We start from the raw sequence: 15,606 nt of genomic DNA, 5'->3' as shown, positions 1-15,606 counted from the left end.
ATATCTTATTCTGACCCAAATCTGGTCCCCTGATGCTTCTGACTATATTGGCTATCGTCGTGCGATACACCATAATAGTCTTAATTGCATACCTCTTCTCCTCAAACAGAAAAAAGAGAAAAACTGCTACTGTCTGGGGAGATGGATCAAGAGGATCCTTCTGCCCTCTAAGACACCAATCAGAGAATCTTTTCCACTTTTCTCCATAGGAATGGAGGGTGTTGTCTTTGTGTTCTGGCAATGACTGAGGCAGCTTGTTCAGAAAAAATCCCTGTGAACGGAGGGATCGTTCGATAATCTGAACGCGTGAAGGTGGAACAAGCTCGGGTTGGGGTGAACAATGCCCCTTCCCTGAGATAGGTTTTCTTGATCTGGGAGAGCTACTGGAAAGTCTACCAGAAGGAATAGCAATACTGGGAACCAACCTCGGTTTGGTCACAGAGGCACTACAAGAATGACTGAGGAACTCTCCTCTTGGATTTTCCTCAGTACAATTGGAAGAAGTGCAAAGGGGGGAAATGCGTACGCGCTCAGTCCTTTCCAAGACATTGGCAGAGCGTCGGTTGCCATTGCTCTCGGATCTGGAATCGGAGACACAAAGAGAGGCAGTTTTCTGTTCATGTAAGGTGGTGAACAGATCTACAGTCAGTTCTCCCCAATGCAGAAACAGACGGTGAGCAATCTTGACAGGGATTGCCCACCCTGTAGAAAGAACTCTTTTGCGACGCGATAGAGCGTCTGTAATGCCATTCAGTTTCCCCGGCACATGGCGTGCTGACAGAAGAATCATTCGGTCTATGCACCACAACATCAGTTCCAGTGTTCTCCCTGAACAAGGTAACAGGGGCGCCGCGCCCTCTTGTAAATTCTTGGCGCCCCCTTGTAAGTTTTGACGAAAAAAAATGAATTGAATATTTTTTCAACAAACGGGGCAAAACGATTTACTTCTCTCGCGGTTTCGCTACGATCTCATGGTCGCCATTTTGGAAAGTCAAATATCTCGGTAAAGAGGCTACTGTCACTGATGTCAAACTTCGTGCGAATCACATTCACGCATACTTTCATCAAACTTGTCATTCATTCTTTTGCTTTCAAACAGTCAACATGTCTTTCCTCCGTCATTTAGCTCAATGAAGATCAGGAGGTACACGGAATATTTTACACGTCGGCCCTTTTCAGGGCGAACTTGAACTCAGATCGTGGGATTGTTTGCATGTAAACACACACTGTCTCGAGTTTACGGTACAAAAACAAAATGAAATGCGAAACTTTGAAAGGCTTGTGTTGTTCACCGACACTACTTAGATGATACTAAATAATATGTCACTAAAATGAACAAAATGGTACATTCTAGTTCCTTAACTATTTATTGAATTGTAATCGAAACGAAAATGGGCTAATATTTTCGTACCCATCGAACCACGATCGAACTTACGGAGATATCGGGTGAGATGCGATGGCCTCAACACAGATAAACACGTGGTGTCAATGTGGGCGATTCCATTGTTCATGGATAGGTGGGCCGTGACAAAAGTCTCGGAACGGTCTGTTTTTACGTGTACACTAAATGTACTACAAAATCTATGGTTTCCAGAGTCGCTGTGTCTATGAATTGCTTCTCTTAATATAAAAACACGCAAGTAAGATTTTCCATGGCTACGTCAGTATTGAAGTTGAACGCTAAGTTCCCCTCTGTCCCTTCCCTTTAGTTTAATAGTTCGGACGTTGCGTGTGTCGTCATAGTACAATCTTTGACCTTTCACAATCTTGTGAGTCGTCGTAGCAGAAAGTTTTGTCGGATACCTGTCCCACTTGAAAACTGTGTATTCCGATTCGTTTTATTTCATTTTCTTTTGATTGACTTCATTACCACCCATAGTGACACGAAGCGGTTTCGCCTTCTTTCAAAAAAGACCTGTGCTAACTGAAACTGCCATGACGTATTGTCACCGACTATTTTTGTTTTCGTAAAAAAAACTGAACATGCTGAAGAGAACTATATCATGGCTAGGCATGTCTTACAGTGTGAGTTTTTTTTGACGTGGGAGCGTGACGTATTGACTGTCCATTTGAACATGTGCAGCTGTGTTTGGCATGTACTATTAATTTTCCAGTTAGACACAACAATGGCAACAAAAATTGCAACATTAGTGTTGCGTCTTTTTTACATTGACTGTAACAGGGCCAGGGTACAAGTTCGTTAGTGGTCTATAATAATATTATGTATCAAAATAAAAACAATCGACTCTCACTCAGTATAGTACGATCGTCAGTCGAGGGGTATGGCAAATGTAACAAAATTCGTTGCGTATTGGATACGGATCGTTCGATCAAATATGCATAAAATTAATTTCCATTGCGTACGGTATAATACGCATGGTTTTGCGTCACCGCAAATACTGGTCCGTCATTCTGAGCAGTTCTCAAGTCCGGGAATTAAATGATAAATTTAATGAGAAGTCAACTAGAAAACAGTACATTTAGACGAATTGAATCACTATGGGAATATCAATAGATGGACCAAATCTGACACTGTTTACTTTGAACAAGCAGTCACCAATGGGGAAATTACAAAGACAGGAGAATTCTCACAGAAGTGAGACAAGTTACTCAGCTGTTATGCATAAAGGCAAAGTTATCTTCACCCTTATGTGTTTGACTTTTGTTTGTTTTGGTAGTGGTATGGTGATGATGCAATGAAGCTCTTGAAAATGGATTTCGTTTTGTAGTAAACACTACAACTGTCGAGCTGTCCTGAAACATCTTTGCTGCAATTTTTTTACAGAAAGTTGAAGATTTTGTTTTGTTACACTCTTTCAGCATTTGTGTTAAAATGAGCTATTTGAGTAACAATTTAGGACAAACTATTAAAAAACTATTTTTTTGACACAGGTAAATTTGGCTAAATTCTGTCACTATTTAAACATTAAGATATCAAAACTCACTTTGACACTTCAATTGTGTTGAAATTCACATGATTAAAGTGGGTTAAAATGGCTAAATAAAGTGCCACTAAAAGCCACCATTTCAAGATGCAAATTGCAAAAGCTCCTAGGCAGGAGGGGGGAAACCCCCCTCCTGACCACCCCCCAGCGTGCGCAAAGCGCACGCAGTGCTTCGCTCCGCTCAGCAACAATTCCCCCCTCTTGTGACAAAATCCTGGGGAGAACACTGCAGTTCCCATAAGAGGTAACATAGTGTTGGAGACCTGGTTCCTCCTAGCTTGTTTATGTACGCCATTATGGTGGTATTGTCCGAGTGGACTAGAACACTGCGCCCTGTCACTAGCATCTCAAAGTCTTGCAGAGCTAGGAAAAAAACAGCCTTTAGCTCTAGCCAATTGATGTGGTGAGAGCTGTCTTGGGGGTTCCAGACACCTGCTGTCATCTGACTGTCTAGGTGACCTCCCAAGCCCTCTTGTGACGCATCCATGTACAGGGACAGATCCGTGTGACTGTACAAAATGGACTTGCCTTTTAGAAGGTTGCTCTGGATCGCCAATGGGCGAGAAGATACAACTGAATTGGCCTGATCCGAGTCTGGCCCATTGTACTATATCGATCAATGAAACCATTAAACCCAGGAGAGACAGAAAATGTTTGGCTGTTATCTGTCTCAGTGGCCATAGGTTCTGAATGAACGGAGACATGGTAGAGGCCTTTCATTGCAATGCGCAATAGCCTGAGAACCTTAGGCATCTCCGGGGTTTCTTGCTGTAGTTCAGACGTTGCTACGGCTAGAAACCAATCCATGACGGAACATGCACGAATACTTTCTGCGTGCATCTCCCCTAACTGCTTTAACTGAGTGCCGGGGATAGACACGGAGTTGAAAGTTTTGGCTTTGGCGTCCACAGCCTCGGCATCAGTGTCTAGGCTGGGGTAACCAATCCATGGGTCGGTTGTGTGAGTCTTGTATGCACGAGACCGACTTTTTAACCATGGAAAATGACCAGGTTTTAATGCAGCAGCTTTATTGCCCTCGCCTAAAACCTCTGACGTTATTTTATCCAGTTGACCTGAGTACATGGAAGAAAGTGGAAGAGTAGACGGTTCCTTGACCGGTTGAGACTTTTCCATTTCTTCAAAAGCCATGTAAAACTCCGACTTCATAGTGGGAGCTGGTGGAGGCTTAGGACAACGGTCTGGATACCGATTGTAAACCCATTGAATGCACTCTTGGAAGGAGAACTCCTCATCACCAGTAGGGGAAGTTGAACGCAAAGTGCCCACTACACTGGGGGTATCTGGTTCATTTCCCCCAAAGGAGGCATCACTGGGAGCCTTTACTGACATTTCGTCTATGTCTCTCCTGGCTCGACGCTTAGATTGAACTGGGGAGACCTCCTGCCGACTGGGTACACGCCTGGGTGACCTCTCACTGGAGTACCGATCAAAACGTTCAGAAGAACACGACCTCGAACGTTTACTCTCACTCGACTTGGAGAACGAAGAAGATTTCGAACGTGAACGGAAACTCCGCCCTCTAGGGACCGGAGACCGTTGGTTCGAAGGGGACCTGTCTCTTGACCTCTGCGTTCTGAAACGTGTGCGAGAACGAGAGGGAGAATCCCTGGTAGGAGGCATGAAATCATGCTGTGTTCTCCTAGTAGTAGGCCTTGAACCCTCACCCCTGTAATAAGCAGGGAGGGATGGCCAGGGGTACTGCCAATACTGTTGTGGCCAACCAACCTGAGGATTAAAAACACCCCATGGTGTCTCAGGAGGCAAACCAAAGTCACCAGAAAATTGCTGTGGATCAGAAAAAGCACCACCAGTAGGCATTGGCATGAACTGGGGATTCCGAAATTCAGCTCTGGTCTGAGGGGGATAAACCCTCGCACCCCTATACAAAGTGGAATCGTCCAGACCACGCTGTATTCTCTGCCCAGCAGACAACGTTGGTCTAGAACTGACATCACTAGAATTGGCAATTTGAGGAAGGTTCATACTCTGATCGACCCTCGAAAAATTACCCAGATTGGTATGTAAACCAGTCTGCGTACCCTCAATACAATCAGTCCGACTACCTGGTGAGTCTGACACTGGAAAGGGAGAAGGTACGTGGGTAGTAGCTACACCAGGCCCGGTTACGTCAGAACAGGAGATCTCTCGTCCGACTGAACGAGTTGGACCAGCGTTCGACTCGGAAATACTAGTAGCCTTATGACGATTAGAATCACAGTGCTGTGACGACTCGTCAAGTACACTCAACCTTTCCCCCAGGGGAGAGGGAGAAGTGACCGCTACTCGAGGAACGTTACTAGGGGGTGATAGCTGTATAGTGTCTACGGTCGTCGAGCCCTCTCCGAGAGAGGACCGCATACCACTAGCACTACTACCCAGTTCGTCCTGAAAAGGACGGTTTAAATCAACAGAACTAGAAGAAAGCTTACCTGACTTCGGTTCCGCTGTGACGGAAGAACTTACCGTTAAAGTCGAAGCCCATACACTCGCAGGAGTAGTGACAGAAGCCTGAGTGGCACTCGCACTCTAGTAGTGCTAGATGACCGTAGTTTGTCTGACTGTTTACCTAGTTTACGCCAATTTTCATCAGACCAACTAGAACAAACTTCACAGGGTTTGGACTGCGAACACGTCCGACAAGACAGACAAACAGAATGACAATCCTGCTTAGGCATGTCATGACCACACACACCTCTCTTCTTATTTTATCTTTTATTTTGATCTTTCTACTTACCACATCATCGTTACTTATTGGTCGGTATTCTAAAGTGTCCCGGAAATCTTTGATCATTTTTAGGAAGTCGTAGTTTGGGGATTCCCCATCTGGATCCTATAAGAAAACAAACCAGACAACAATATTATGTGAGTTGTGTTATCTAGAGTTATGTGCTTGTATTAAATGTATGGAATGTGCAGCCTAATCACTTTCCTGTATATTTCATCCATGTATGTTATAAGTGATATTCAAATAATATCAATCAATCATTTGATGCAGAATCAGACTTTGTGAATGTTATCCCTATCCTACAGATAGCACTAGCTACAGAAATGTCATAAATAATATATTCTTGATAGCTATCAGGATCAGGCCACAAAACAGAAAAAAGGTTGCTCAAAAAAGTATGGAGAAAGACTCTTACCGTTTGTTTTTGATTCAAAAGCTCTTTTGCTCTGGCTCGCCTCTCTTTTCGATTTTTCTCAAGTTTTTCAATCTCCTTCACACAATTAGAGCGTCTTCTTGACCCTACAATAAAATGACCACAAGTAGTATAACTTTTAACATCATTTAATCTGTTACATTTTAACATTTTCTTTCTTGTTTCAAGTGCTGAAAATTAACTTTTTTGTACATTGGGTCAACGTCATAGTAGCTGTCTCTAGATATTTTTTTCAGGTTTAAGTTCTGTTTAATGACTTTGGATGTCCAACCAACAAAATTGTGTGACACAGTTTAGTGATCAAACATGCAATAGCTATGATGGTGTCATAAATTCAATTTTTGTTATAAGTGATAATTTGATGGCCCAAAACATAACACCTGTCATAAAAAGATAGCAGTTACATGTATGTCTGTTTTGTTTTGGGCCATCAGTATGAAGGCAAAAGTTGTCCAGTATTTTGTTAAAAAACAAGCTTCTCTATGGAAATCAATATAAGTTTTACAAAGATGTCTCCTCGGTTACCAAAGGTTCACGTCACCTTACCAAAAACACTTCGCAAATGAATGAGAGGAGAGGTACACAACAATTTATTTGAAAGATTGGGCCATTTTTCTGGAAGATAAAGTTGATTTTTCAATGAGCTCATAAAGGCTACAACTATGTACAAAGACTATTATTTCAGCAATAACTCAGACCATATTTGTATCTGTACAGAAAGTAAAACAAGGCTTACCAGCTTGTGCATCTTTTTTCATGGCTTGTACCGCTGGTGCTGGTGCTGGAGCTGGAATTGGAACTGGAGCTGGTGCTTGGACTGGGATTGGTGGATCCCCTCCATTCTGCATTGGACGGGATACACTAGGACGGGGTCTGGCTGAAGGTACTGTCCATATAAAACGTCATACATTTCCAATTAATTTTTGTCAACAAGATGTCTGTCATGCAACTTACAGTATCGACTAAATTGTCTAATAACATAAAACTGGAAAATTTGCTACATGCATGAATTGCATTGTATTGTACTGTCCTTTACTATACTGTACCAAAACTGTCATGTATTAGATGTACAATGTATGTGCTGTGTTGTATTGTTCTTCACTGTAAAGTGTAAGACTACATGTTATCAGTATGTTTACATGTTAAAATGTGATATTGAATCCAGTACATTTTATGTACTGACGTTTGAATTACAAATCAAGTAAAAGAACAAAGACACTATGTAAAAGTTATGAAAAACTTAAACATATTTGGAAGAGTGAGGGTTCATAATGCTTCAACAAACACCACACCAGTGCTGAAATGAATATCATCATAACTAAAATGCTGATGATGTGAGACAATGATAAAAACAAACTGTATACCATTACATGCTGCCTGATGTCCTTAGATTTTATTCCATGCAATATATGCAGAAATGGGGATTGATAATTTAGAATTCTCCACACACTTTGAAATGAATAAGTCACTTTGAAAAATTCTACACTACAACATGCAAATTATGCATGCATGCATGATATGAATAAAGCACCAAATGCATACACAATCTAAATATGTCTGGCATAATATTAATAATACAATTATGAATTCACCAAAAAAAATGTAATTATGAAATTTATGAATATGGGTGTTTTTTGTTATTCATACTGCAATTTCCAATAATTGATTGATTTAAATAACGTTAATTTATGCCAATATCCATGCAAATAGGTAAAAATTAATGAGATATTCAAAATGTTATGCCAGTGGATGTACTGAACTAAAACATCTAATAGTAATAGTTACTTAAAATTGAATCACAAAGTATGAGCAGCTGTTTTCAAAAGTGTATTAATTTAGCAAAGGAGAATTCATACTAGTTTTTAATTCCTGCGGGTATTTATAAATTATGCAGAAGTTAACCCACATTCATTTCAGGTTATAAAATGAATATACATATTTCTATAATATGGTTTCCTTTATGAACTATGTTGAATTGTAATGATTGAAAAGACTAACAAAAATTCCATTTACCATAGTCATCTAGTGGAGTTTTTTTAAAAATGTAAATGGAGGTAGAGAAAAAGAGAAGGGAAATATGAACACAGATGTTAGTACATTGTATACTAGTCAGAGAATTGTAACACAGACACACTGGGGGCCATAGGACTTGTAACTAAGATAATACATGTGATTGACCTTTGTGAGATAATAAGGTAGGTGTGGTATATGTATTGTGAGTGACAGCTGTACTTTTTTGATAGCTGGGATTGTTATCATGTGTTTAGTTCCTACTGCTGTATGGTTTTATTTTGGTGTGTTGTGATGTTATATGTTGGGCTGTGATGTTATATGTTGGGTTGTGATATATGTTATGGTGTGATGTTATATGTTGGGCTGTGATGTTATATGTTGTAGTGTGATGTAAGTTGTGTTGCTGTGATGTAATTTGTGTTGCTGTGATGTAATCTGTGTTGATGTGATGTAATCTGTGTTGCTGTGATATATGTCATGGTGTGATGTAATAATATGTTGTGGTGTGATGTCATATGTTGGGCTGTGATATAATTTGTGTTGTGATATCCAATGCTGTGATGTCATATACATGTATTATGTTGTGATGTAATCTGTTATGGTGCAATGAAATATGGTGTGCTGTGATGGTATACATGTATGTTGTGCCATACCGTGTTCTGTTGTCTTAGCAACAGTACTATATCAGTATTGTGCTTACAGACTATAGGACTTCACAACAAAAGAAAAGCTGAGTCATTCTGACAATATTTTGCATATTATTAATTTATCCTACAGTGAAAATCAATTGACTTGTAAGTACATGCTAGTTAAAATACACAGAGGAAATATAACTGAATTTTATCTGCTTCTAAATTTAAACAAAACTCAGTCTGGTAGTTCCGATACATGTCACATACATTTTGTAGGTTGTCTACTATGGTTTATACTGTGGTGTAATGTGATAGTTTGTTGTGTTCTGTTCAGTTTTTCGCCATGTCACAGTTCCTATATGTAGTACTATCACAAACAATTTACAGAGTTGCTAAAATAAATAGTAACACCTCTGTAAAATAGTTATATACTATGACTATATCATCCACTCTCTTTCTTACTAATTAATTCATAGTAAATGACATTAAAACATTTCAAGAGTTTTATACTTGTTTCAGTATGTCCTTACCCAAAATGTCATAGTTTACATTATACTGTAACAAACCATATAAATACAGAGTTGTCATTTCAAATTGGGGGTTTTTTAAACGTAATCAGAATCTCATGCGAGCACTTCAAACGGAGGGGCTATAATATCGTATGCCGAAATTCCAGCGTCACATAGGACGCAGTTCTGATTTTTATCAGGGTCCCAAGGTCATAATTATGCGTAAAAGACGCAATATAATGCGTCGTGTAAAACCTGAGTAATACTTCTATACTTCTATGTATAACAGTTATATACAATGGCCATATAATCAATTAACATTGGTACTAGTTTACACCTGAATCCTAAATCTGTGCCATCAAATTAATTCAAATTTTTTGTTAAAATTTGCCCTCACCCTCCATGTCAGTTTATATACATGTACACTATCATCACATGCCCTCACCCTCCATGTCAGTTTATATACATGTACACTATCACATGCCCTCACCCTCCATGTCAGTTTATATACATATACATGTACACTATCATCACGTCCTCACCCTATATGTCAGTTTATATACATGTATACTATCACATGCCCTCACCCTCCATGTCAGTCTATATATACATATACTATCACATGTCCTCACCCTCCATGTCAGTCTATATATACATATACTATCACATGCCCTCACCCTCTATGTCAGTTTATATACATGTACACTATCACATGCCCTCACCCTCCATGTCAGTTTATATACATATACATGTACACTATCATCACATGTCCTCACCCTATATGTCAGTTTATATACATGTACACTATCACATGCCCTCACCCTCCATGTCAGTTTATATACATGTACAATATCACATGCCATGTAAATAATTGACTATAACTGTACACATTTCTGCTAGATCATAATTATATAGTATAGTCATGTACTTGATTTCATTACATTGAAATCTATTATTCTGGGATTTGACTCTAAATTTTGCAACTACACGTGTCACTTGTCTCTAAGTTAAATACTATCACAAACCACACATAATAACAGACCTAAAATGAGTTGTTTAAAATGACTACATTGCATTATACATGTAGATAAGAGTTGTAGTAGTCTTGGTAACTATCAAGTCTATTGTACAATGTCAATTCAACAAATCTCTCCAGAGATATGTGTGAAGTAGTCTAGATGCAACTGTGGTATGGAGTCATAAAGGAGAGATCTTGAGATTCAATGCCACAGATACAGTAGTATATAGCACTAGACTATGTACAAAGTATGTATGTGATTGCCTATCATGCGTCAGTGTCATCATAAAGAAAGGCCTAGCTAGTAAAATATCACCTGATTCACATAAACCAATGTCCACTGGATACATGTGACATGAATGGAATGAATAAATAGAACAAGCCAGGCAATATATGTGTACTTTGTCTCCATCTATACACGTACTTTGGCTCTGAGTTACATATTTTATTGTGGGTACTGATCATATCTTTGCTAATACTAGCAAACCTTAAAATTTTGATTTAAAAAAATATTCTAAAACAAAAGTCAATTCAATATACATCATTATTTATTCATGACAAAAATCAGTTTTGTTTTTGTTTTCCTTCCTTTTCATTGATTCTGAGGGGGTGATTGCAGTATTTCAATCAATCTACCCTTGAGTAATACAGTCCCTTCATTGTCTAGTATCTTAAGAATGGCATTGTGCAACGATTTATTTTGCTGTAACAGTGAAATAACATGTATGTGCATGCTAGTCATTGATAGTACATGTAGCACACACACTAGACTGTCATTTTAGTTTATTTCTCATCAACACAGTCCATCAAATCAATGTTTATACATATTTGCATAAACTTTGTCACAAACACATTTTTATATTTCTAAAGATGATCATTATCACTATAATTAGTAGATATATAGACAAAGTTTCCAATACATCTTAAAACTGACTAAAACTGACTACATTTTCTATGGACCCGTGTGTTTTATAAAATGTAAAAGATACCTACAAATTATGTGGCAGGAAATAAAGATTGTCTCCTGGGTTTCATTCATTATTTGTGACACAATAATAGAGTGGGAGGGTTTATTCTCTAGACATGATTATGTAATAAATCTACCCTTCATTATACCTTGGGGACATTAATAAATATTATATTTGAATTATTATAAAATCATTATTTTGAACTTTGGTTCTGTTTGACATTCACTTTATCTTCAAACAGTCCTTCCACAACGAAATTGTGTATAGCAAGAAATGCTGTGCAAGTAACAATATTGTGTATAGCAAGAAATATTGTGCAAGTAACAATATTGTGTATACAGTCAAAGAAACAATGGGTACAATTCACAAAATAAATGATAAAATAAATTATTCTGTATATATCAAATAAAAGTACTTCACTTCAGTGAGTAACATGTACACCATTTTTCTTAACAATGGCACTTGGCAACACATAAATAACAGAAAACAGTGTCCATTCAGTGACGCGGTAACACAAGGCAGATGTATGTCAGAAAGTCTAATTATATTTCTGTGAATTCCAACCCAAAGTCAACCCCTATTTTTAACTTCCTAGTTTGAAAACATATGTGTTTCTACTGTACTGTACAGTTGATTCACTGTTCACCATTCTTGTCACAACGCATAGCATCTTCTGTTGTTTTTCTTTTCAAAGACAAACAACATGGGATTTTTTTCTGATTTGTTGTAAATGTCAATCTTGACTGCTAAATTATTTACTAACAACCCATTGCCAGACACAATACGATGATGATGCCATGTATATGCAATGAACCCTCTCTACTGTTTGCTTTCCATTGAACATAAACATCACCTACATTGTCCATGGCATACAAGTGGATTTGATTGTTTTCAATTCAGGGTCCGTTGGAACCCATCCAAAATGCTGGCGTCTATTGAAAATAGTGGGCCAATGGCAATATATCACAAACTAATGGCAGTCTCAATAAAAACACTCCCATTCTACAGCTTGAGGTACTTCACAGTGATACTGGGGCAAGTTTTCAATTTAGGGTAAATACAAGAAATACAGGTAAAATGAACTGATTTGAGTACCCTTGTACCTGGATAATACAACGACTCTGACATGAGAGAACGATTTATATTTATTGTTAATACATAGAACTACTCTTTGGTACATTGAATACAATCCCTTGAGAACGTGAATTATGGTTTTGGTCAATTCAAGAATCTACAAAAGGGGATCTCTAGAGTACACACATGGGTACATTTTGCTACTTGTTGAACAAATAACCCAAATATAAATATAACATAAACACACACACTATTACCAGGCAATGGTAATAAGGTCATATGCATCATTAATCAAGTTGAGATTTTTTACAGAAATACAGCCACTCATATTTCAGATTGGGCACCTTATTATCTAAATTATTTACTGAGATGATTTCTAATGCTATGCACTGCTTGGGTATGATAAAAATAGTTTTACTTGTTTTTTTTGTTCAAATCAAAATATACGATTTTAAGTTCCTAATATCTACATACATATTATTTCATTTGTAACTTTAATTTAGTTCCAAGAATTGTTACATTTCTATATGTTAGGACAGTGTGTTAGGTATTAAAATCGGTACTCTCAGTCTGCCCTGTATACATAACATGTAATTAATTATTTACATGTCTGACCTGACATGTACACAGGAATCTATCAATGATTGTTCACTGTTGTATGTGTTGTTTGCACCCTAAACAGAATATGGTATCTGTTGTCATAACAACACAGTGGATAAGAAATCTGTTTAAAATATACTTGTATTGTTGTACTGACACAGGTAGATTTGCAACACAGAAGACTGTAGTCTTAATTAAGTTTCAGAGCCAGTTCTAGGTTATCCAGTGACCTGGTTATCTGACTTGACAAGGTCATTCACCAAAACAGTGTCCTGACACAGGCAGCCAGGTCTCTGGGCTAGTTCTAGGTGGATATGTGCTGACCCAGACAGCCAGGTCTCTGGACTAGTTGTAGGTGGATATGTGCTGACCCAGACAGCCAGGTCTCTGGACTAGTTGTAGGTGGATATGTGCTGACCCAGACAGCCAGGTCTCTGGGCTAGTTCTAGGTGGATATGTGCTGAACCAGACAGCCAGGTCTCTGGGCTAGTTCTAGGTGGATATGTGCTGACCCAGACAGCCAGGTCTCTGGGCTAGTTCTAGGTGGATATATTTACGAATCCTATTCAAGCACTGTATACTATATGGTGTTAAGGTTTACATATTTACACACATGTAATAGTGCGATAAAAATATTGATAATATGCAGGCAATCCAAAATATACAACTTTTATATTTAGACGCCAACACTTACAGATGTATGGATGATATGGATAAGATGGCTAGCAGAAAACCAGACCACATAAATGTAAACCCTCAGCTGCCCCTCCCCTTCCCCCTCCCCATCTCTTTTGCTCCATTTGTCTTTATCACCTTCCATTATCTGTACCTTCTAATGTGTTACTTAGAGCAGACACACATACATCTTGTATTATCATATACCAAAACATTACCACATTAGAAATAAACAAATAACATAGCATCTAGATTCATAACAACTTACTCCGACTTTCATGCCTAGGTTGTTTGGAAGGTTTGTTGTCTTCTAACTGCGTAATGTTGATGTCGCCACGACTGCTTTTCTTACTGATTGGTCTTTCTTTGGGAGGAGGTTTCATCTGAAGCTCTGGATTCAGTGAAAAGATCGCATCAAGGTCAATCTGTTGGGGGGGTAGAAATGAAAACATAAAACAATTAATATTCTGACTATGACCATTTTGTACTTTATGCACACAAATATTGTATTTTAATGGCTTTCTGAATGGTCTCATGAAATAAACACAGATCTCATGTCCATCTGACCACACTTGATTTTCAAAATTAATCACCAGGCATGGCAAATTGTCTGTCGACAGTATTTCCAAATTTGCTATAGACTCATAAAATGACTACTTGCATGACATACAAAAAAAATGTACATGTAGTATGACTGTTTTAATAAGGGATAGTATGTACACTGTATATTATATATGGTAACAACCCATCTCTTCCTTCCTTCCTTACCTCCAAGGAACTAAATGCTTGTACAAAGGAAGTTTTACAAAAGTCCCCTCAGTGTTAGTGTCCCACGTTCAATAACCCCAAACTGTAGAACACTAGAGTCAGGTACTTGAATCACCTCAGTGTTAGTACCCCATGTTCAATAACCCCAAACTGTCGAACACTGGGGGCCAGGTATTTGAATTTATACAATATATTAGTTACTTAATTCTAATCTCTTTTTTGTTTACCTTGGTAATTTTTTTTTTTCAGAATCTACACTGTATGAGAAACTTATCAAAGAAATGTTTCTTTCAACACTTGTGACATTTCTACTACCACTTTGTCTGTTTATAAATAGTTTCTACTTGAAGTACTGGCAAACTTTATCTAGAAGCTAAACAATTTATCACAGAGGTGAGGATTATGTAAACAAAGACCATTGAATAATTCAATATACATGGCATACAATTCTATCAGTGGGTGGATTATACGACTAGCATGTTACAACTTTTCATATAAAGTTTTTCCGTTGACAAGATTTTTTATCTTACATTTTTTCATAAGATACCCTTTGTGAAGTTTCTTTCTTAGTATGTTCAGTGAGGAAAGATATAATGCTTGCCTGGGTACCACAATATATTAGCGAAAACACAATACTCTGCAGTCTTGCAATGCTAGCGATGCCTGCTGAAACTTGAGTTTTTCCTGAGTTTGATAATCAACTATATTTTTGAACATTTCATATTTAAGTTTGAAGAGAAATTGTTGCAATATTACAGCCACAATACTACCACTACATTTGCCATAACTAGTGTTATTTGTTAAAAATTTAAGGATTTCTAGCCTGTATGATGATCGACAGTGAAGTCTTGTGTTCCTGCTACTTTTTTGTGTTTATAGTTTGTGTATAATATTGCCTGTGGTCAGATTTTGAATACAGCTCATAAGCTTACCTGTGAATACCACAGATGGTTCTTTATAAATAAAATAAAGGTTCAGGTCTGTGCCCGAAGTGAAAAATCTATTATACTGAGTAACTAAACACAAACACAAGACATATTGGTGACTTGTGGAGAAATAAAACAAACATTTTGGGAGAAGTTATTTTTTGAATTTTCAATGACCTAACAATTTTGTAGTAACAAATCCTGGGTTTTTGTAGTAACAAATCCTGGGTTTTTTTCATCAAACACAATATTATAATTCTACTCATTGATATTTCCTATTGATTGAAAATGATTAATTT

The 15,606-nt window shown here is 37.9% G+C and overlaps 1 protein-coding gene across 1 annotated transcript in view; it reads right to left on the bottom strand.

Moving 5' to 3' along the window:
- The window catches only part of LOC144436059 (kinesin-like protein KIF2A), a 34,475-nt gene that overhangs the window by 13,425 nt on the left and 5,444 nt on the right, over positions 1–15,606 (bottom strand). Inside the window, exons 3-6 of the mRNA XM_078124716.1 lie at positions 13,882–14,038; positions 6,861–7,010; positions 6,107–6,210; positions 5,701–5,796 (exon numbers count right to left, since the gene is read on the bottom strand). Of these exons, the coding sequence (XP_077980842.1) occupies positions 5,701–5,796; positions 6,107–6,210; positions 6,861–7,010; positions 13,882–14,038 (507 nt within the window). The remainder of the gene's footprint in view (positions 1–5,700; positions 5,797–6,106; positions 6,211–6,860; positions 7,011–13,881; positions 14,039–15,606) is intronic.

This window comes from Glandiceps talaboti, chromosome 6 (genome assembly GCF_964340395.1).
Source record: "Glandiceps talaboti chromosome 6, keGlaTala1.1, whole genome shotgun sequence".
Lineage (NCBI taxonomy): Eukaryota > Metazoa > Hemichordata > Enteropneusta > Spengelidae > Glandiceps > Glandiceps talaboti.
Note: the sequence above shows the minus strand (reverse complement) of the source record. Positions and strands in the feature narration are given on the sequence as shown.